The 23,868-nt window shown below is 46.7% G+C and overlaps 1 protein-coding gene across 7 annotated transcripts in view; it reads left to right on the forward strand.

The window, feature by feature from the left end:
• The window catches only part of rptor (regulatory associated protein of MTOR, complex 1), a 132,729-nt gene that overhangs the window by 94,091 nt on the left and 14,770 nt on the right, over positions 1-23,868 (forward strand). For all 7 annotated transcript variants that reach the window (XM_028405798.1, XM_028406044.1, XM_028405960.1 and 4 more), the window contains exons 17-28: positions 1,801-1,992; positions 4,475-4,615; positions 5,955-6,075; positions 6,638-6,778; positions 7,896-8,051; positions 11,896-12,014; positions 16,511-16,614; positions 16,745-16,922; positions 17,025-17,135; positions 21,111-21,216; positions 23,385-23,499; positions 23,594-23,718. In XM_028405798.1, the coding sequence (XP_028261599.1) occupies positions 1,801-1,992; positions 4,475-4,615; positions 5,955-6,075; positions 6,638-6,778; positions 7,896-8,051; positions 11,896-12,014; positions 16,511-16,614; positions 16,745-16,922; positions 17,025-17,135; positions 21,111-21,216; positions 23,385-23,499; positions 23,594-23,718 (1,609 nt within the window). The remainder of the gene's footprint in view (positions 1-1,800; positions 1,993-4,474; positions 4,616-5,954; positions 6,076-6,637; positions 6,779-7,895; positions 8,052-11,895; positions 12,015-16,510; positions 16,615-16,744; positions 16,923-17,024; positions 17,136-21,110; positions 21,217-23,384; positions 23,500-23,593; positions 23,719-23,868) is intronic.

Genomic DNA, 23,868 nt, shown 5'->3' on the forward strand with positions numbered 1-23,868 from the left:
GTGTGGAGCTGTCTGTGAAGAGCAGGGGCCAGAATCTTTACTGATGGTTTTATGTTTAACTCACGTTTAAAATGAACACATAACATGCTGGACAAACAAAAAGCAGCCACAGTCTCGAGTCTTACAGTATCTATGTGCTGCTTTAACGCTTTAAAGTGCTGTAGTTAAAGACCAGAGGACTCTTCTGTTCAAGCAGCTGCAGTGCTTTTATTTTGAAACATGTATACAGGAAGTGTTGATGATAGGAGAACAAAGTCAACACTTCCTGGATATGTTTCAAAATAAAAGCCCTGTGTTCCAGTTTTATTACTTTAATGACAATAGTTATTTTCATCCCTTCAGTTTTAATGTCAGGTTCGTTTTTAAAGCGTTTTGTGAACCCTTGCATTTATTTTCATCCTGGGCTGCATCTGAAATCACTCTCTAATCACTTCATATAGACCCTCCGCCATTTTGTAGTGCTGTCCGAATTCTTAGTGAGAAATTATAGACCCCATATAGGGCCCTCAATGTATCCCACAATGCATCTGGAAAAGTAGTGTCCATCCGATGGTCACTAATCTTAGCGATATGTCCCATCATGCATTGCACAGACCGGCTAAAAAAAAAACGAGAACGGAAGTGACGTCACCTGTCTTATAAATATAATGATCATTTAAAGAATGTAGCATGACCGGCTGTGTTTGTTTCATTGATCGGCTTGTTCAATTTGCGACAGCAATGACGTCATTGACGGCGACAGAAAATGACGGAGGTAGAGTCTGAAATGTCTGAAAATGTTCACTGTATCACTGTATGGAGCCCTACACTGAACTCCCCATGTGGGGAGGAGGGAGGGAGTGAGTGATTTCAAACACTGCCCTGGTCTTCAGGTCATTTGTGGTCGTCACAACTTTGCAGCATACATGTCGAACCACAGGAAGTGAAACAACTTCCTGCCTCAGAGATACGAAATAAAACTCACCAAACTCCAGCCAGTAGAGCTCTTCAGTGTTTTCATAATGTCCCAGTACAGCCCAGTTCAGTGAAACTAATATCACCCTCTGTTGTAGAGAAAGTGGCTCATTTTATTCTGGGACACTAAAAACAGTAGAAACATACTTTTATTTTCAGAAATGAGTTTTTGACAAATGTAGCAAAGTTGGTCTTTTTGATGTTTTCGTTTCCTATTAAATCAAAGGTTTAAATAGGAAATGAAAACATCAAAGAGAAGCAGCACTTTAATAAACTGCACTTGATTTTCTACATTTCTACAGGCACACGTGTAATAAAGGACATCAAACTTTATGAAAAGCTGAATGTCCTTTACATTCAGTCTGTGACTGTCCATGAAAAGTAGAAACACAAAGATCAGGGAGAAAAAAATCAAAAACAGCCTTTATCAGAGATTTTAAACAAAAGGAAACATCTTTTTTTCTGTCACTGTCTCCAGCCTTGATGGACCAATTACCTTTTGTTCGCAGAAAACATTAGAAAATGTCTGAATGGCTTGAAAGGAATAAGAGGTGCTGCTGCAGAGCTCATAGTCTTTGTGTCCATCACACAGTGAGGGGCTGCAGGTTAGCGGTGATTATCTGGCTAATGAGCTACAAGCCTGGATCTGTGTGAGCAGCTCTGGAGGATCGGGCCGAGGCGCGCTGCAGATATTGCTTTTTTATTTGATTTAAACTGGAAGGTCAGAGTTTTCCGCCACAGGCTGGAGTCCAGTGTCTGTCTGTCTGCCTTACTGCAGGTATTTCCACCTTAACATTCAGCCTGCACATCCTAACAGCAGCTGTCATTCTGTCCCCCCTCCACCAGGAGGCCTGTCTGCAGGGCAACCTGATCGCCAACTGCCTGGAGCAGCTGTCTGACCCCCACCCCCTGCTCCGACAATGGGTGGCCATTTGCCTCGGCCGCATCTGGCAGAACTTCGACTCTGCGCGCTGGTGTGGAGTTCGGGACAGCGCCCATGAGAAGCTGTACACGCTGCTGTCGGATCCCATCCCCGAGGTGAGACGTTACCCACACATGAGATCATTATGAGAGCACTGCTCATTGGAGCTGGTGTGTGATCAGTGTGTGACCAACAGTCACATGACAAAGTAAAATCAAGGTTATTGGACGAGCGTCTTCCAGATGATGAACATAGAAGAGTGAAGAACTGTTTGTAAATGCTGTGAAAATCCAAATAAAAAGTTAAGCTGGATCCATACTCCGCGAGAACAGAGAACTCCCTCCCCCCTGCCGACGTTACGCCCACGAAATGACGTCATATTTCCTCTCAGACCGCCCGTTGTGCAGCGCTCTCGTGCACATGGCCTGGGCAGAACTTTTTCTCTCAAGGCTGTGCGTCAACCATGCTGTGATTGGTGGGAATTTAGTGGGCGTGATGAATGTGGAGAAGCACAAGAGCTTCTTCAGGTGCAGAACACACAGACAGAAGGAGGAAGTACAGCGACGATGGACAGTTTAGATGAGCAGCTGGCAAACAGCTCCTGGAAGGAGAAACACGGCGCACAGAGGAGAGCGTCTGTCCACAAGGTGGCGCTAAAAACTAATCCCAGTATTGATCACGGCTGGACGCACATTAAACCCCGGGAGACGGGATGTATTATTGCAGACAGTCATCCACACGTTCACAGAGTTAAACTCACACAGACCAGAGGTCTGCTACAGTCAGCTGCACTGATCTTCTATCTGTTGTCAGCTGTACGCCCTCTTCCCTGAACATTATCAGCTCGTTAGGCCAGGTAACCACGACTGTGCTCTCAATTTGCAATACAATTGCATTGTTGACCTTTTGTGTGTCACATGTGCTGCGTAGGAGGGCCGTATGAGGAGTTCTGCACACACACGTCTCGCGGAGTATGGTAGCTCCATGCCGAAAATAACTTTTTTTTTTTTTTACTCTTACCACCTGTGGAGCGAGTTCTCTGTTCTCTGTTCTCGTGGAGTATGGAACAGCCTTTAAATACCTTTAAATCACATGGAGCCTGCATTTTCCCCACACTTGGTAACACCGGTGATCACCTAAAAAAAAATTAATCATTAATGCTAATTACAATCGGTTTTTAATTAATGATTTAATTGTTAATTAGTTTTTAATTAATAATGACAGATTTGTTTCCCCCTTCTCAGGATTCTTGCCTTTTTAACTGTGTGTAGTCCACGCAGACATGTTTGAGTTCTCTCTACCTGTAGCCACAGAGTGAAGTGATCAATAAAAACACACACTGATGGTCTGATGATGATGGTCCCCCACACCAACAGAGGGTTAATCCTCATTTACATATATGACCAACCTGAGCAGACATCCTCAGATTACTGCTGACAAAATGTGTGTGTGAGAGAGTGTGTGTGTGTGTGTGGACCTACCCTGATGTAACCAGGCGGTCAGCATCTGACTGGGTCTTGTGAGGACCAGAGGGACAGTGAGGCAGAGTTTACCCCGAAGTTCACCCAGACACTCTCTGCCCCCCTGATCACACCCTCCACACACACACACTCCACACAACACATCTGTTCCCAGCAACAACTTCCTCCCTCCATCTGCTTGGGCCTAAGGTTGAATCAGGAGTCTGCAGACACATGTGTCCACGCAGACCTTCAGCTGTTTGCCGGCTGCTGTGTTTCATTAGGAATTCTGAAGGTTTGTGTTATTTTAGGCCAACCGAGACTCACACTGGCTGAATCAGAATATTTGTCTCTGTTCTGACTCACACTGATTTTTGTTTGGGGTCTTGTTTAAACATGTCTACAGATATTCAGCGCCTGTTAGTTCTAAAAGTTCTGCATGTGTAATTAAAGAGAAAACAAGCATTAAGTCACATTTTAAATTCAAATGTAGGGAACGTTTTAAAGACGGATTCATGAGGCCGTTTATTAAATCTTTATATTATAATGCCTTGGAATGTAGAACCATATCCATAACCAGCGAGAAGCACAATAAATCCTGTCATATATAAATAGCTGAAGTTAAAAAAGTCTGGTGTAGATGGTAGAATTGGAATTAAGGCTGTTACTCTGGCTGATATATTCCTGTCCATAAAGGGGAAGTCTGTATTATAACTTCCTTCCACATCAATTATGACTCTTCTTTTATTCCGGGGTAGATGACAATATGTTCATCTGTTTCCGCTGAACATTTTAATTGGAGCACAGAACTGCATCAAAGTAACATCTGCGTGTTAAAAAGCAGCGATGAAGATGTTTGTCTGTCGCCCTGACAAACAGTCAGATACTCATTCTGTAATCTGAAGCACAGTTTAGATTAAACATCTGATGGAACGAGGAGGGAAGCTAATGAGTTATAGAGAAGCACAGAGGATCTGATGCTGGGAGACAAGTATGAACCATAATTACCTCGAAAAAAAAAACGTCCTTCCTCTGGTCTCACAGGACTTTACTCTGAATTCGGAGAGCAAACATTTAGACTTCACTCTCAGTGAGAGAAACAGAGCTGATGATGATGACGTTGTTTGTGGCGTTGCAGGTGAGGGGTGCGGCCGTCTTCGCTCTGGGGACGTTTGTGGGAAACTCTGCTGAGAGGACGGACCACTCCACCACCATCGACCACAACGTGGCCATGATGCTGGCGCAGCTCATCAACGACGGCAGCCCTGTGGTCCGCAAGGTCAGAGCAACACATGACCAACACAAGCAAAAGACACCGGTTCCAATCCAGATCCAGTTCACCTGCACAGTCTGTGTTGTAGATAAAACCAATGGATAGCCTTCTGGCAGAAATGTGTTTAGCCGTCCGTTAGCTTAGCATAAAGGTTAGGACATGCTCAGCAAGAACAGAATGACGTAATTTTTTTCTCGCAGCTTGTTCTTTATCAGAGCAGAACTTTTGTCTTGTGTGGTGTCCGACAACTGTTTGGTGTGATTGGTCAGAAATTTGATGTGAGCGTGGTCAATGTGGAAAAGCAGTGATGTTCTGTGAGCTCCTAGAAGCTAATATTCGCAGTGTGACCGCTAATCTCTCCTGGGTAGAGATCGGCACACTGTGTGTGGGTGCGTGCTGAATGAAAGCCGTGATCTGACGGACACGGTCGCCAAAACGACTGGCCGACATCCTGAGATAATAAAAGTGCCTCTCGTCGTCCATCTCAGGCATCTGAGAACCAAGCTCAAACATACGTCCTATGAGGACCTCCCAGGTGTTCTGCACTGAAGTCAGAAAGACAAACAAATTTCCCTTTACTTGTAGAGTATGTAAAGGTCTTAGGACAGAAGTAATGTGTTGTTTCCATTTTTCGGATCAACCAAACGGGATTCAACACAATCACACAAGCGTGTCCGCACTCAATCCGGCTTAATCCGGCTTGTTTGCGGTCCTCCAAACCACTAGGTGGCGCCTCGTAATATACAGAGTCCGTTCAGGCCGCGGTAGGACGTTTTTTGTACCGTGTCGCGCCCCGTGAACCGGAAGTAGCACAGGAAGTAGCTTGTCGCTAACCGGAAGTATCACGTCGCAAGCCGGATTCGCTAGCCACATTTGCGTTCACACCTGAGCCACATTTGAGCCAGTTTGATTTCAATCTGGCTAGGTGGATCTAGCCGGATTGAAATCAAACTGGATACAGCCGGATTCGAGGTGTTCACACTCAGAAAAAAAACATCTGGATACATCTGGATGCGGCCCTAATCCCGTCTTAGCCAGATTTATTTCCCCAGTGTGAACGGGGTATAAACTAATCTAACCCCTCCTAAAACTGACCATAGAATGTAAACACAAACGAGCCTGCCTCAAGTGGACACAAGCAGAACTGCAGTTTTTGTTGGATTCACTCTCTACTAGCGATCTCATCTCATCTCATTCTGAACTGTTTTTGTGTGTTTCAGGAAGCTTCCAATGATCCTGAAAAGTGCCATAAAACGGCAGTTTCGGTCTCAAAGCAGTGCTGTACCTAATCTAATTGTGATATTTATGCTAAGAACAGATGATGACGTTAGTGTGTGTCTTACAGGAGCTGGTCGTGGCGCTGAGTCACCTGGTCGTTCAGTATGAGAGCAACTTCTGTACAGTCGCCCTGCAGTTCATTGAAGAAGAGAAGAACTACACGGTGCCGTCACCAGCCAATACTGCAGGTAGGATTCAAGATGGCCGCCATAATCCAAGGAGTGAGTTTATATTGGGTTACATTACATTTATGATCACATTTATCCAGAATTAATTAAAACTAAATCTGATGAGGACACAATTTAGGTCAGTGGGAGACAGTGATGTCCCAGAGAACATGGAGAAATGTAGGGAAAATTCTCAGCCACATTTGATGACTTTGGAATCATTGGACCCATTCACTGTTAGACCAGGTGGAGAGAGCTGCGTCCTCAAAAACTGTATAAAACTGCATTAGAGGAACCGACTGTCTTTTCAAAGCAGTCTTTGGAGGATGCTAATTAAAATTAAAATGAGAGCCACCAGCTCAGTGTCATTTTGGACAGAGGATGAGCTGCTGTGGCCCGTAGCTCAGGTGGTTCGATCCCACCCTGGCTGTGTGTGGATGTGTCCCCCTGGGTGTCACACATCGACACCGATACCAGAGCCGTAATCCTGAATTCAGTAATATTCGAGAGGCCGGAAGGAAAGCTCTGCCGGACCGCCAGCTTGATGATCACTGCTCTACATTCCTCTCTGCCCCCCATCCAGAGCCCGGTAACCTGACTCCAGTGAGGGACAGCCCGGCCGTCCCCCGCTTACGGTCCGTCAACTCCTACACCAACATCCGAGCTGCCACCACCGCCCGTAACCTCAATAAAAGCCTGCAGAACCTCAACCTCAACGACGAAGGTACCAAAGAGAGCAGAGAGGTTTTCTTTATGATGCTCTACTTACACATACTACACAGACGTATTCGATCACACCCACAGTTTAGCCGCTGGTCGCTGGTGGACTTTGGTCCACAGTCTCCTCTTTAAGTTAAATAACGCTCATAGCGGTGGAGAGCCCTGCACACTTATGGGTCAAAGACGATTGTAAGCACTGAATAAACATTTGTATTGATTTGTTCTCCTTCATAATAACTCGAAACCTTTGCGTCCTCCGTCCACTGAGGATGTTTCCACTACAATAAGTTGTCCTCCTCGTAACATTCAGAGAGACCGGCTCTGATCTGACTGAAGGTTCTTTTCAGGAGAGAACTTTTACATGAACATACATGAAGTGTTCTTCCTCTGGGGCCCCACAGGCTCACTGTGGAGAACATCGATTCTTGTCAGTTCACTCGACATTTAATCACTTATAAAACGTTTAAAGCAGAGACGGAGGCCAACGTGCCGCAGAGTGTTAGCAGGGCGCTGTCCACGGTGCTGAACACTCAGCCTGCAGCTGCAGGCCTGTCACAGGCAGGGGGCGCCACAGGGGGCTGACATATATGTGGATATTGAGGATGTATCACACATTAGCATTAGATAAATGCATGATCTTGCTCATGAGGCTCAGGTAACTTTTCATGTATCAGTTTAACCCAAGCTGTCGGCAGCTTTTGAGGCTCAATGTGTCACTGCTGAGTGTGTGTGTGGGTAAAGCTAGCCGCCCTCCCTCGGTCTAACACTGCCGGGCTGAGTGATGCGATAAACCCCAAGCAGCCTAAAGTGAAGTGTGTAACCTACTGCTGCTGACACCACTTCTAATCCCCGCCCTCAGAGCTTATTCTGACATGCAGGGATGTTTATCATCAATAAGCACCATTCTCCACCAATCTCCATCTCCACCTCTCAGCCGGCCGTTAGGGTTCGTGTGAGTAATGTTCGGTGATCAGGAGACGGACAGCAGGAGGCGAGCAGGCCCGACAGCAAGAATGAAGTTACCAGACAGTGTGTCGTGCCCCCCCCCCCCCAAACACTAACAAGCTGTATATAAATGAAATACAACAGCAGATCATGACTTCCTGCTTCTCTTCATCCAGGTGGACCAGCCGTCTACTCTCCTGGTAACCTGAGCACCAGCAGCAGTGCCAGCAGCACGCTGGGGAGTCCAGACAACGACGAGTACATCCTGTCCTTCGAAACCATCGACAAGATGCGGCGGGTGTCTTCGTATTCTTCCCTCAACTCCCTCATAGGTAACACAACTCCTTGAGCTACGATGTCGACACACATTTTCAGGGTTCATGTGGAGTACTGGTCTGTCTCTGGAACTCTTTTGAGTTTTAAGATTACTTTAATAGGTTGAGTTTCTGAGTTCTAAACATCCATCCAGGATCCAGTCTGCTTCCTGTTCTCCAGCTTCTACTGCTTTAGTTTTTAGACCCATTTTAAAACCACATACGTTGATATTCATCCTCATCATCATCATCATATATCACCGACTGACAAACCAACACAAATATCTTACAGATTTTATGCTTTAGAGCTGATTCAGGTCTTTTTTATTTTATTTTGGTGAACCTGCTCTGCAGCACACTCATCTCATTTTAAAAGGCAGCTGGAGTCCTCTGAGACTCATCAGATTACAAACCCACAGAAGTTCAGTTTTCCAGGCGTCCACAGGTGGTCCGCTGCTACCAGTAAAAAGTCTGTTTCCTTAGTGGTGAAAGTCCGTTTTTAGTGAACTCCCTCAAACAACGTGCTGTCTGCTGTGTTGCATCACTCGGACTGTATTTCCTTGTGGACACAGTGTCCACTGCATCCAGGCACCTGAGGGACAAACAATAGAACATCCATGATAAAGAGAGCAGCAGACCTCAGACCTCAGGCCACCCCCACAGAGGGAGAAACCCCTCAAACAAGGCCAGGGCGGAGAGAAAGCTCCTCACCCCGAGAATAGAACCAGTGAGAAGGAGCCGCCTTAAAGTGCTTTTCCTGATCCACTCTGAAGTCCGACCCGCTCACTTACAGCTGCTCGTAGGTGATTGGCGGCCTCCACCACACGCCCTGACAGCCGGTTTGTGTGCGAGCAGAAAAACTATTAACTCACCCCCACAGGAGGGAGGCAGGGAGGGAGGGAGGTGAGGCCAGGGATTCCCTGCTGCCGCTCGCAGCTCCCTCCTCACAGCTCAGTTTGGGCTTTTTGTGGTTTAACTTGTCATGAAAGCAGCTTCTTCCTGTCAGCCGTCTGAGGAGACGGAGGACTTTCCTCTGCACTTTATTCCAGCTCCTCTGTTTGTTGTTGAGACCAGAGCTCGGAGTTCTTACAGAGCAGTAAAGCTGACCTGGCTCTCATTAACCTTTGCTTGACACACCGTTGGAAGCTTGACGCTGCTCTTTAATGCTGCTGTGAGGTTCCTGCATAACGCCACGCTGAGCTCTTCTTCTTCTTCTTCTTCTTCTTCCTCCACTGAACACTCTCAGCCTCCCAGAGAGCGTGTTTTAAATCTCCCACCTCGCCGTGCACTGCGTGTAAACAAACAGAGCGGAGCAGGAGGATGGATGTCAGCACGGCGAGCATGTTCTGGGTCATAAAGAGGAGGCGGTCATGGATACCTGAGTGCAGATTGGATTTTTTTGATGTTGTCACTTAGATTCAGTCGACTGAGACTTCACTCGTCATCCTGACTTATTTGTTGCTTCTTTTGTTTGGTTTGAAGTCGTTTTATCAGAAGCCTGGGGCTTTCTCCTTCATCTCTGCTTTTGTTTACAGCTGACTGCGCTCTGTGTTGAATCACACCGATCTGCAGACAGACACAGACACAGAGGGCCTGTGTGTTTCGGTGTAGCACTTTGGAACAGATTGAAGTCATAAATGCTGGATGCAGCAGCTGCTGGAGGCTGACCTGGTCAGCAGCATAACAAAACAGTACAGCTGATTCATCCTGTAGCACCGACATCATTTTACACATTCTTCCACACGCCTTCATCCACAATGCTAACATGCTAGCCGAGCCTCTGCTCATTTGTCAGGATGGTGCAACAAGGCTGTCCACAATGCAGCCGTCTTTTCCCCTGTATCTCCCATGATTCATTGCACACCTGTTGCCACTGGTAGAGCAGATTTGTTGCTGACATGAGGAGCACGTCAGGGCACCTGGTGATGCAAAAACGCACTCGGCTAACCCCGGGAATGATCCTCAGTGTGACCATCAGAGGCCACGCCTCCCTAGCTAATAACAATACAACTTTTGCATCTGCAATTTATCGTGTGAACACAAGGGGCGCTGCATAGAGAGAGAATCACTGTCTCATATTAGCCAGAATGACCAGGATTCTTCATGCTCCATCAGTCGTCCTCTGGGCAGCAACTGTTAACCTAAATGCATTTTAGCCCAACACCTCTCATCCTCTGTGCACCGTGAAACATGGCCGTCGCTCTGGGAGTGACCACTTCCTGGTGTGTGTCTGCAGCACAGCCTGACTCCAGCAGACGTGTCCTGCTGCATCTGCACTGACACTTAACATTTAGTGAGCTGCAGGACCTGGACCAGGACCCTCTGAGGTGCTCTGAGGCGCCACTTACAGAGCATCACAGATATGATTTTGCTGCTGCTTACATCTCCCTGTGAAACATTTAAAAAGTGCCTCACAGGGGAGGTTCTGCTCAGCTTTCAAATGTTCGGATGCATTTTTTATGCTTCAATCATTTAGAGCTCAAAAAACTGCGACGCAGCGTTGAAGCTATTTTATGTCATCTGACAGAATTTGGGAGGAGAGAGGCCATAAAAAAGTGATGCAGTGGTTCATTCAGCCAACACTTAACATCTTTACTACTGTACATCCATTTCTCCGCAAATGACACGGGAGTCACGTCGGGCCGCCGCGGCGCTCCGCCTCTGACTGATGCTCACTTCATGTGGACGCCGCGGCGTTAGAGTGAAGCAGGAGAGGAGCTGTAGTCCACATTTATCAGCTGGATGATTACTGCATCATAGCTAGCACGCTGGCTAGCTGCTGCTAATCATTTCCTCCCCCTCAGGCTGCAGCCTAATCACCTCTTTAACTCCCTCAGACACTCTGGTCCTCTCATCTCCATTTTTTCCTCACACAGCCATCAGTGACGTCCTCTCCTCTCCTCTCCTCCCGCTGGCCTGAATCCTCCTCATCCTCCTCTTTTCCACTTCAAATCAACCCTCTCTGGTCCACTGTCTTTTAACCACAACACCTTTGAACCCCCTTCCCCACACTCCCTGAGGAGGAGTCTCGGGAATAAGAGGGTCCACGCTTCAGTCCACACAGTGCCTTACAAGCTCCTGGGCTTATAGACGAAGGATGTCTTTAGAGGCCGAGGTTTGCAGGAGGCGGCAAAGAAATGTAAACTGTTTCCCTCTGATTCTGATTCTGGGGGCCGGATGAGAAGCCGCGGAGGACGGCTGAGTGTGGGGAGGGAACAGATTGAAGCTGACAGACAATGAGGCATTTAGAGGGAGACGGAGTGGAAAAGGAGCAGCAGTGAGGCTCAGGCAGGGCAACATGCTAACGCAAGTAAAGCTCCAGAAATTAGGGAGGCGTAGTTAGAACAAAAGGAATACACAAAGAGGCAGGTGGAGGCTCCAGACTCACTCTGCAGGAGATGACAGGAGGATCGTTAACGAGCCAGAGGAGAGTTAGAAACCACAAGTTTGAGAAAAGACAAACAAAAGTGAGGAAATGTGTCTGACAGATGAGCCACCTGACAATACGGGACATCATTTATATTCATGATAACAGTGAAGAGTGGATGTGGAGAGCCAGCTGTTTGCTGTGTCTCTGTGTGTGTGTGTGTTGATTAATGGTGTACATTACACTGACACTGGAGGTCATTTTCTCTCTGCCAGCGACACAACTAAACAACTACAGGTGAGGAAAATGACCGGGCGGGCCACAAGGAGCTAATGAGACGAGCACTTAGCTCTGCTGTGGTAATGAACTCAGATGGCAGCGAGGTGCACAGTGTGCGCCAGCGGCTGTGTGTGTGTTCATTTACTACTGAATGAGTGTGTGATTTGTGTGTTTGCCTGCAGACTGATTGTTCTGCTTTTGTGCGTCTTTTCTCAGGTGTGTCCTTCAACAGTGTTTACACTCAGATCTGGAGGGTGCTGCTGCACCTGGCTGCAGACCCTTTTCCTGAAGTGTCAGATTTGGCCATGAAGGTCCTCAACAGCATCGCATACAAGGTAGGTGGTGTCACACCTGGATCCATTCACAGTGACACTTCTGCTCTGCAGTGCATTGTCTAAGTGATGCTAGCTTACCTGCTAACACAAACACTGTTCTACCCACTGTAACAGAATACTACATACATCAGGCTAATAAAGTTTGTAAATTACTTTAGCAAACATTACAGTGGATACATGAAATGATACGCACTTATGCTAATTTTTGCTACGCACTTATGCTAATTTTTGCTAATGACAACTAATGTTGTCATTAGCAAAATACTGTGAGAGATTAGTAGTAGTAGCTCTGGCTGCTAAATTGGTTAGCTTCTTGCTTTCAAATGTCAACAACACCAGATACATGCAGCACTGCTAAGTTACAGCTAGCTGGCTAATTTTGCTTTCCCAATGTCATTATTAGCAAAAAATATGTGAGCGAAGATAAATGAAAGTCGTATCTTTAATCCAAATTAAATCAAATTAGCACAAGCTAACTGCTTAAGCTTAGCTGGCTAGCTTCATTTCATCACAAGCAAAGACTGTCTGTGTGGATTTGATAGCTGGCTAGCTTAGCATATTATTTCCCCAATGTGTGATATAATGTACACGTGCATAATAAGTTTAAATTTTTACCCAGCAGGCAAATGTGTATAAATTAGCTGCTTTCTGCTAGCATTCACTGCAGGGGGTGGTTAGCTGCATGTAGCTGTAGCGTAACTTGTTGAGTGATGATTTGCAAATGACAAACCAGATAATTTACTGACCAGATCAGCCACAGGAGGTTGGATGAATGGTCTTTATCCACATCAGCTGGAAATAAACCGAACTCTCGATCTGACGTTTAATTCGCAGTGTTCGATCTTTAGCCATCGTGCTACCTGTTCTCAGGTAGACAGGCAAATGAAACAATTAGCATTGTGTTTCTGAGCCTCATGTTTAGAATCCTCCTAAAGTCGAGTATCATTTAAGTTCTGATTCTCTGCACCGTCCCTTAATAGAAGTGCTGTAATTGACTCGTATGCCAGGTCCTCCTCACACTGGCATTTACTTCCTCCAAAAGGCCATTACTTCTGTGCAAATGCAATTAAGGGCCAATGGCTCCCTGAGGCTGGGCAGAGCAGAGCAAAGAAAGAGCCTGCTGTAGCTCAAGCAGCGGTAATAACCAGCACAGTCCACCACCAGGACCACGCTCTCCTGCCTTCCACCACGCGTCCCCTCCGTTACCTTCAGACCAGCAGCATCTCTGCTGTTAGTGCAGCAATAACACAACAGGATGTGATTCATAATGTAACACACAGCAGACTGTTCTTCCGCCGCTTTCTGTGGGTGTTTGGTGATATTTATAAAAATTACCTCTCTAAACAGCAGCGTATGTGAAGCAGCACATTTCAGTGCTGCTGTAATCCCAGAGCGGACCGAAGCCGGAAGAGCTGCACCTGCTCCAAACCTGCTGCCTCTGCTCAGACGTCTGCTAATTGTCAGCGCTGCGAGCTGGAGGCTCGATTGATAAAAATGACGACTCGACTCATCCTCCACGGCCTCAGAACCTGACTCATGATATTCCAATCCTTCTGAACGTTCTTCTTCAAGTTCTTCTGACCCTTCAGAATCCACTGATGTGACTTGAACTCAGCTTGACTGACTGATGACTTCACAGGATGTGTTTCAGCTGACATCACTGGTGCTGATGTTATTTGAATTCATTCCCCTGATGCTGTCATGTCAGATTAAACTTTTCTCAGAGGACTCTTCACTCTCTGGTTGTAGGACGTTGGACTTTTCAGTTGACTTAAGACTCGTCTTCTTCTTTTTTTTTATGCTTTCACGACTTGAAAACGTCTTTTATCTGCACAGAACTTGAGATTTGACTTTGTGTCTGACCTGAGCTTGACCTGAGGCAGCTCGAGCTTGCTGTTAGTGCCACAAATGTCTGTATATGTGATGTTGCTGTCATATATATCTGCACAGTATTCTCGGTGATGATGGATGAATCTGTACCTGGAAGAGGAAGACTGTGTAAAACCCTTTAAATGTCATTTTAACAGACACATTAGTGAGTTATCAGTGATGGAGCCGTTTCTTTAACGCTGAGCAGAGACAGCTTCATCAAATCAGAGAGTTCACATCAGCCTAACGGTGGATCCAGCTTTTTAATGAGGATTCTAAATGTCAACTGTTATTGATTTGTAACAAAGCGAACAAGGTCAGCAGCTAATTAAAATTTACTTGCTCCTGAGATGATGAAGGCATTAAATGCTTTTTAATAGCACCCCCCCCCCACCGATGAGTCGAGCTGCAGTTAGAGCTGCGATTACCTGAAAGTTGAACCTCAGAGTCCTCACAGATCGCTGCTTTCCCTCTGAACTCTGAACACTCGGAGCAGTTTTATTGTCACTTTTTTGTTTTACTTGCTGATTTTTCGTCACGTGTCTCCACAGGCCTCCTCCAGTAATCTAAGGCCCCGTTCACACTGGAGAAAGTCATTCCAGCTAGAGTAGGATTGAGCCCCGACAGCCTTTAAGCTGGATGCGTTCAGACCTATTTTCAAATCTGGCTAGCACACACTTGTGTCCGCACTCAATCCGGCTTCATCCAGCGTGTTTGCTGTTCTCCAAACCACTAGGTGGCACCTCGTAATATACAGTCCGTTCACGCCGCACGTAGGACCGCGTGTGCGCATGTGTCATGCGGTTTTTTGTCCCGTGTCGCGCCCCGTGAACCGGAAGTAGCACATCGATAACCGGAAGTAGCATGTCGCTAACCGGATTCACTCGCCACATTTGCGTTCACACCTGAGCCACATTTGAGCCAATCCGGCTCAGTTTGATTTCAATCCGGCTAGATCCACCCACGAGAGGTGGATCTAGCCGGCTTAAGCAGGATTCGGCCGCATCCTGGTCAATCCAGATGTGTTTTTTTCCGAGTGTGACCACCTCCAATCCGGCTGAATCCAGTTTGATTTCAAGCCGGCTAGATCCACCCTGAGAGGTGGATCTAGCCGGCTTGGCTCAAATGTGGCTCAGGTGTGAACGCAAATGTGGCTAGCGAATCCGGCTAGCCACATTATTAGCCATATTACGAGGTGCCACCTAGTGGTTTGGAGAACAGCAAACACGCTGGATGAAGCCGGATTGAGTGCGGACACACCTGTGTGCTAGCCAGATTTGAAAATAGGTCTGAACGCATCCAGCTTAAAGGCTGTCTGGGCTCAATCCTACTCTAGCTGGAATGACTTTCTCCAGTGTGAACGGGGCCTAACAGAGCCCTTCAGGCACTGCAATCCTGTTTGTAGCGCTGGTCTGCGTGCACACACTCATTTCTTTGCAGCCGGTTAATGACGGAGGAGGAGACGGGCTGAAGCAGGAGAACCAGCTGCCTCCCACTGTGCAGCCGAGCAGCTGGTTGCTTTTTCTGCATGTCAGAGTTACGTCAGCGGGTCAGGTCAGGCAGCGTCCTGCGTTAGTGTGATGTTGGTTTACCACATGTTGAAGATCATTGCAGCTGATCCTCTTTGTTATAAACTCACCTCATTTATCAGTAAAGTCTTCTAGCGTGTTGATGAAGCTTCTCAGTCTTCCAGCTCATCTTCATTCAGAAGGATGGAGCATCTGGACTTGTAGAGTTCTCTTGAAGACGTTTATCTGCTTCATCAGTTCTGACTGTTTGGTGGGAAACATGGTTTATATGTGATGGAGGACGACTGCTAATGACTATGAGACGGGGAGTCCACCACCTCTGTTAAGGGAAGTCTCTTCCAGCTTCACATAGATGCTTCACAGACTCCTCTTTCAGACCACCTGTCCTCTCTGTCTAGGATGTGGACATTGTTGTGTCCTTTGTCTCTGAGGTGGAGGAGGTCTGGTCCTGTGGAGGTGTCTCTCCTGTGCTGTGGAGTGGAGTAGTTGTTTTGTTTCTCCTCTTCTCGCTGCTTTTCTGTGTTCTTGTTTATGTCCTGTACGTATTGATCTTGAGTGGAGACGCTGCTTAGATTAGTGATGGAGCCGTTCTCCTAATAACAGCTTCAGCTGCTTTTACTGCTGTTTTGTTTCTGCAGTCGCCCTTTAATGAAGCGCTAACAGCTAAATGTTGTAACTGATGTCCTCTCCCCTTCAGAGGCAGTAGACTGTGTGTAAACTTTGCATTAAAAACTTTTACACACACACACACACAGAAATAAAAGACACTGGCAGCAGTTTGTAATTAGCATAGAAATCAAATCCAGCTAGTAAAAATGTGTTTGCATGTGTTAACTGGATTTACGCTGCACACACTCTTCTCTCCACCTGGCTCCTGTAAACAACAACTCCTCTATTCATCAGTGAAGCTTCGCCTCTATTGTCTTTATTAAGTTTGCCCCTCCCTCGTGTGCAGCCCTTAGACGTCTCACAATGAAGAGGTTATATCACCTGCTCCGCCTAACGGCACGAAGCTCTGCACGAAACTGTGCAAAGTTTCAGCAGATTTCTACTCTTTAGCCTCCGGTTTCAGATCATTAAAGGGATTTTTCTCCTCAGGCCATGATGAATGCCAGACCTCAGAGGATCCTGGACTCGGGATCGCTCACCCAGTCAGCTCCGGCCAGCCCCACCAGCAAGGGAACACACATCCACCAGGCCGGGTGAGGATGGATCTGGTCTCACACATACACACACCACACATCCGGCATCACATACAGATCACTCAGCAACAATGAGACAAAATGCAACATTCATTTATAAAGCTCTTCTTCCATTTCTCTTCTCCTGCAGCGGTTCTCCACCCATGCCCAGCACCAGCAGCTCCAGTCTGACCAACGATGTGCCCAAACCTCCTCCTAGAGAGCAGCCGGCCACGAGGCCTCCCTACACCCCGACGCTGGGGGGGCAGGCGCCCCATTCCCACCAATTCCCCCGCACCCGCAAGATGTTTGACAAGGGACCAGAGCAGGTGGGTGGGTGGGGGCGGGGGGTGGTGCACACACAGTACTTTAGCCCCCGGTGCTCCTACAGGTCTGACGTCTGAACGTTTTTTTTTGCTGTTTGTGTTCAGGCAGCTGAAGACGGCGACGAGCCCGGCGGCCACAGGAACTACATCTGCCCCACCCTGCAGACCGGCCTGTGCGATTGGAGCGCCAAGTATTTCGCTCAGCCCGTCATGAAGGTCGGTGCCGCCGTCTTCTTCGTCTCCTGTGTTTCTGTCCCAACAGCACGGCTGCGCTCCATTTTAAAAACATGCAGCAACAAATCAGAGCGTGTGCTGTGAAATGAAGGCATCACATTATAAACAAGAAAAAACTAAACCCATGTTGTTTTAATCAATTATTTATAAGATATCCTGATATTATTCCTCTGCTCAGCAAAGGTTTAACAGCAGCAGCTTAAAGTGGTTGCTAAGCAACACAGAAGTAGAGACCTGTTAATTTTGTGTTTGCACATATTTATGAGGATGGATGTCATAAGTGCAGCTTCATCGCTCGGCGGTGGTTTCTTAGTCTGAATCCTGAAACCTCCCTGCAGGTCAATAAAACGTATTTATCTTGTTTTTATGGAGAATTACAGCATTTGTCAAAGCCAGAAAAACTTTAATTTATTTTTTTATACAACTTTAAACCAGAAAAACTTTTTCAAAATAATGTGTTTGCATTAAAATAGGAGGCGGCCGTGACTCACTCACATGTGACCAGCTGTCACATGACCAACAACACGTGTATGTTGCTGATCTGCAGGATTTGTACACAGGGTTCTTGCGGGGTCTTAAAAAAAAGTCTCAAAACCAGCAGATTTTCACCATAAGGTCTTAATTTTTAATCTTGCTTGGGCAGCAGTGGCGCAGCGGTATAGCAGGGTTGTCCCGTAACCGGAAGGTTGGTGGTTCGATCCCAACTCCTCCCTAGTCACTGTTGTGTGTCCTTGGGCAAGACACTTTACCTGCATAGCCTCCAGTGTACTCACTGGTGTATGGCGCTCTTTGCTGGGCTGCCTTGAGCAATTTCCCCATTGTGGGACTAATAAAGGTTTCAATTATTATTATTATTATCTTGTCAAGTCTTAATTTTTTTTGCTTTTGTTCATTCCGGAGAAGTGTTGGCCGCATAAGATGTAAAACGCTGCAATCAGAATCTGATCCTGCATCGTCTCGCTTTCTGAGGGATAGCTACCACTGTTGGAATGTGGCACTGAGAGATCCCTGCGTGTTCTTGTCGTAGAAGACATGGTGAAGTGTGTTTTCAACTAGGCTTGGCTTGATAACAGCGATTTTTGCTGCTGGTTGCAAGCGGTTCTCAGCAAGCTGGCTGTAAACTTTGCATGAGGACCATCCAGTTAGGGACCTTGGGTGTGAAAGCGCTTGAGTCTCACTCCAAGGTGGACAAACACCAACTTGCTGTAAAAAGCCTTCAACAGGCTCAAGCTATCACCCAGGTTTGTAAATCTCCCCGCCGCCCTCACCTTTGTCAGCGTCCGGGCCCTCCGGACTCCAGCACAGTGTCACCACCACTTCGACTAACGACCTTCGAGCTACATTTGGTTCTAAAGTCGGAGGTGCTTCGGATCCTTCACTCAATTATATAACAGTTGTACTGATATTAGCAGCATCTGGTGTCGTGTTGGTCTAAAATTTAATTCACAGTGTCTTAAAAAGGTCTTAAAAAGGTCTTAAAGTGAACTTACTGAAACCTGCAAGAACCCTGTGTGCAGCTAAAGAATGCTTTTTAGAGGCAAATGATTAAATACCTGATTCTGCTTTATTTACATCATCAATCATACAGATCAATAATGTTTCTGTGCACCGCTGGTCAAAGACATGTTTGAGTTTTAGTTGCAGTGATGATAGTGAGGGTTCAGTGGTCTGAGGACAGGGTCTCTTCCTTACAGTTTATTTTAACGAATCATGGAGTCCTGTATGGAAACAGCAGGAAGGACGATCACAGGCAGAGAGAGGACCTGCTGCTTCTACACCATAGCTGTGCTGAATAATTGAGCTGTGAGCGCTCTGCAGCCGAGCATCCTCCTGAGTCAAATTTAAGATTAAAAGAAGTGCTTTTACCTGGCGCAGTGGTCGGTGCTGAATTCTCTCAAATTAAGTGAGACCTCCGTCTGTTTAAACACATTTAAACATGTCGTCTGTTCCAGGAGGAGGACGAGTGGTGTCAGCACTTTTTTTAAGGTTAAACAAAGGAGGGATTTATTTAAATAAAATAGAATAAAGAAAAAGTGTTAAACAGAGGAGGAAGGAGAAAGTTTTGGAAAGTAGAACAGAAAAAAAGTGCCTGATACAGAAAGAAGGATTTTAGCAAAATAAAATATTTACAGCTCAGATGAGATGTTTGTGCAGAGACAGAAGAGATGATGAAAGTCAAGTGTTTGAAAAGCAGAGCAGACGACGGGGGCAAATAGAGGTGGGAGGAGGAAGAGGTGCTGAAAGCCAAGCGTAAGGAGCCTCGGCGGCGGAGGCAGGATGAGCGGGATGAAAGGAAGCCGGAGCTGAGAGCTGATGAGAGGCAGAGACATGAGTGAGTGAACGAGCCGGAGGAGTGACGGGCTGTTCCACCGTAACGCACAGCAGAGCGCTGCGTCGGCAAAAATCTGAGTGCTGCTATAAAACTCTCCATTACAGAGACGTGTCTGTGTCTGTGTCTGTGTGTGTGTGTGTGTGTGTGTGTGTGTGTGTCACAGGTTATCATATCACTGTGTCAGCAGCACACAAGCAGGATGTGTGTGTTTGTTTTCCACAAGGACGGTAAAGACTCTTTTCACATGGGACAGACCATGTCCTGATGTGTGTCTGTGTGTGTGTGGGTGGGGGTGCTTACAGCTGCTTTATGTGGTCAGAAGTATTGATTAAGGAATGATTATTGGTTCTTTATTCATGCTGCAGGCACAGAGGCTGCTACTTCAACTGAACACTAATGATGAGGACGTCACTATAACAGATTTTAACAGTACAAAACAACCCACAGTGTCAACGTTCGTGCAGTTATTGACAGATTACTGTCGATCAAATGAATCTATGGCCGATACAGGTACATTTGTGGCAACTATTAGTAAGCTGAACACACAGGATTATTAATAATATTGTGTGTGTGTGTGTGATCAGTAATGATCAATGCTGGTTTAATGATTAGCTCTGTGTCATTTGGGTGTCCACATACTTTTGGTCGCATAGTAAAGCATTGGTTTTTACAGAGTAACCTCAGTGTGCAGTGCTCGGTTACTCACACACATTTTTCACCTCAGGGTCTCATTATACCTCACATTAGCAGCTGCTACAGTGTAGGACCGCAACCCTGGAACAACAGTATCAGCTGGCACACACACACACACACTTAGCAGCAGAGGAGATACGCCAGAGTCTGACTGCAGCAGCCATAAAGCCCCAGAGACACACTGTATGTGAATAACATGAACCTGACTTGACTACACACATTCACAAAAAACAGGTCCTGCATGTAGCACCACACACACACACACACACACACACACACTTACGGGTTAAAGTGTTGTATTATATTTCCCTAAAATCAACACACACACACAGAAACAAAGACATTATAGGGAGATAGATGACACACTGTAGTAGTGCGGTCACATGGCACTGTAGCTTTATGTGTATGTCTGTGTGTGTGTGTGTGTGTGTGTGTTGCTGTTTAGCATTCAGTGGGCGTGGGAGGCCTCGCTGTGGAAATGTGCTTAATAAGCACACACACACTGAACACACACGCCTCCAGTCTTCCTCTGCTGTTGTTTTTTTAAGCTCGGTTTAATTTATGACTTTAATACTTTTCTCTGAACGGTGACATAAATCTGCCTCAGATTAAACTCAGATGCATATTTAATGTCATTCTGTTCACTTCAAATAAAGTCGGCAGGAACTCTGAGGGCGCCATGTTGTTGCATAAGACTTAATGAAGTTAAGACTTTTCTGTGCTCAGTGGGTGACAGGAAGTGTTTCAGCTGTGCTGCAGCAGAACTGATCCAAATTTGAGGAGTCTCCGAGTCCAAGAGGGACATACGAGGGTCGATAAGTCCTTATGTAAAGGATGGTGCTTTGTTATTCGTTGGTCACGATGACATCATCAGCTGTGCCAAACTGAAGCTTGGGTTAAATCTTCTTTCCTCTTTCTGTCTTTTCTCTCAGCTCCCAGAGGAGCATGATGTGGAGAGTCAGGTGAGGATGGAGAGGCAGTGGAGGTTCCTGAGAAACGCTCGCGTCAGAAGGCAGAGTCGAAGCATCACACAAAGAGGTCAGTCTAACACACACACACACACACACTTAACCCTGAACTCTGGACAACTCTCAATAAGGAACTCATTTAGCCTGCTAGCTGTCACTTAGCGACGCTGCATTGTTACACTAACACTCGGGTATCAGCAGCTCTGTGTGTTTCTTAGTTGTGGTGCGACACACATATGATCGTAAATCAATGAGTTAATTGCACACATATAAGTGTATGTAAGTGTATTGTGTGTGCAGCAGCAGGGTGCAGGATGCAGTTCACTTAACAGCCACAGGTGTCACTGTTTCTGATTCCTTTATAGGTAGGGTAGGAGATTTTGAAAACTCAGTGAGAGTCAGCCAGATTTGGAAAGTAAACACACGCCCCTTTCTCTCGGCGCTCACCCCGAAGCCACGCCTCCAATCACATGGACGCGCATCACCTGAAGACGAGCTGCGGTCTGTGACTTCGTCCATCATGCACGTACCTCTCTGGTGCACGCAGAGCAGGAAGACAGTGACAACCAGCCAATACTCCGCGCAGGGTCCACCCGGAGGATTGGCTGATGTTTTAGTGTTTTATAGCTTCCACAGATGATTCATATTCTTCGTTTTAAAGCGAAACTGATGAACTAATCAGTTGCTATCGGATTGTAAAGAGAAGTTACACTAATTTAACAAAAAGTGCATCAGAATGAAATCTCCTGCCCGACCTTTAACCATCAGTCTGAGGACCAAACATGGAGCCCTGAGGGACTCCATTTCTGAGGGGTCTTAGCACGTCCTATTGGATGAATGAGTCTGAGATTCTTCTCACCATCTTTTTTAACTGAATGTCTGTGGTCTGACTGAGAATCGGACTGAGAATCGGGGTGAGCTCTGGGTGGTTTCGTTGCTGTGTTTGAGTGCACTCATGATCTTCAGTGATGAGAGGATTGCTGTAATGCAGTCCACAGGTGAGAGCATCCTGCTGTGAAGTCACAGGGCTCCCCTCACACACACAAACACACACACACACACACGTTAAAGAGCCTGCGGTAACTTCGTACACACAGACTCCCTGAGTGAAGTTAGAGGATTCTCAAACAGAATAGCTAACACCCTCGACGTCACTGGCAGCCCCCCCCACACATGTACACACAAACACACACAGTGGGTCACGAGGCGATTGGCGTCACAGCTGAGGTCTGCTCACGCACGTCTCTCTTTCGGCTGCTCACTAAATCATTGAATTCTGCTCACAGCTTTCTGAAAGAGAGAAGTAGTAGGGCTGCCCTCATTCAGTCTGTTCCCTCCAGAGGGAGCTGAGAGGAGGAGGAGGAGAAGAACAGAGGAGTGGAGAGGGAGGCAGCACAGAGAAAAAAGGGAATATTTTAGCCTGTAAACCTGACTTGATCCAAAGTCTGCACACATCAGCCTGCAGATTCAGATGTTACTGTAGCTCCTAACCCACAAACAGAACCACATCAGCGATGGGTCTCCACCAGGTTTTCTCCTCCGTCCCAGCTGCAGGGAATCTTTCAATGGATGTTTTTTCCCCACCTCATTCTTCTTCATCTCATTACAACGCTCTCTAGAGTGAGTTCAAGGAAGCCAAGGACAGCCTGGCAAGCTGGCATGTGTTGTCATGGCGACAACACATGGCGAGGCAGTTGACTTGCCAGCGTGTTTGTAGTTTTACTGCCAGCGGGGTAACGCACAGCCCGACTGTGTTTCTGCACCTCGAACCCCCTGCTGCAGACCGTCACATGTTCTTTGTCTTTTGCAGCAACTTTTTTTTCAGTAAATATCATCCTGCTGCTGCAAACACACACACACACACAGTGTAATAATCCGCCAGTGAAAATAGACCCAGCAGTTTTTCATCCTCTGAATGGGACCCCAGGGCCACAGACAAAGCAGAGAGGGATAGATTACATAATAAAGTAAAAATGCAAAATACCAGCTCGCAGTAACTCCACCATGAACCAACACTGCAACCCTTAAACTCATGACAACCAGACTGCAGAGCTTTGGTTGCAAACAGGTAGACAGGAAACAGCCGAGAGGCCAAGAGTGTGACGTGTGCTTATTTCCTGGAAACATTCAAATCTACAATTCTGAGCTAACACTTCCTGTAACAGGAGGACTGAAGGTGGGTCTTCACCTGCTGCAGTCATCAGACGTGTGATTCTCCATGTTGGCCCTCTGTTCCAGGTGTTTCCCGTCTGGATGATCAAATATTCATCAACCGGAACCCCGGAGTGCCGTCTGTGGTCAAGTTCCACCCCTTCAACACCTGCATCGCCGTGGCCGACAAGGACAGCATCTGGTCAGACAGCGCCCTGTGCTCCGTCTGAGTATTTCACACTCATCATTGGCAGTGTTCTTTATTATGTGTGTGTGTGTGTGTGTGTGTGTTGTAGTTTCTGGGACTGGGAGAAAGGTGAGAGGCTGGACTACTTCTACAACGGAAACCCTCGTTACACCCGCATCACATCCATGGAGTACCTGAACGGACATGACTGCTCATTACTGCTCACCGCCACAGGTTTGACTCACTATGCACACACACACACACACATGCATACAGGAAAATGTCCTCCACCCACAGGACCTGCAGGAAACGGACTCGGCTTGTTGCTTTCACAGCTTAAAATTAAAGGAGGCTTTACTGAAGCATTGATTAAATGAAGCTCAG

This window comes from Parambassis ranga, chromosome 1 (assembly GCF_900634625.1).
Source record: "Parambassis ranga chromosome 1, fParRan2.1, whole genome shotgun sequence".
Taxonomy (NCBI): domain Eukaryota; kingdom Metazoa; phylum Chordata; class Actinopteri; family Ambassidae; genus Parambassis; species Parambassis ranga.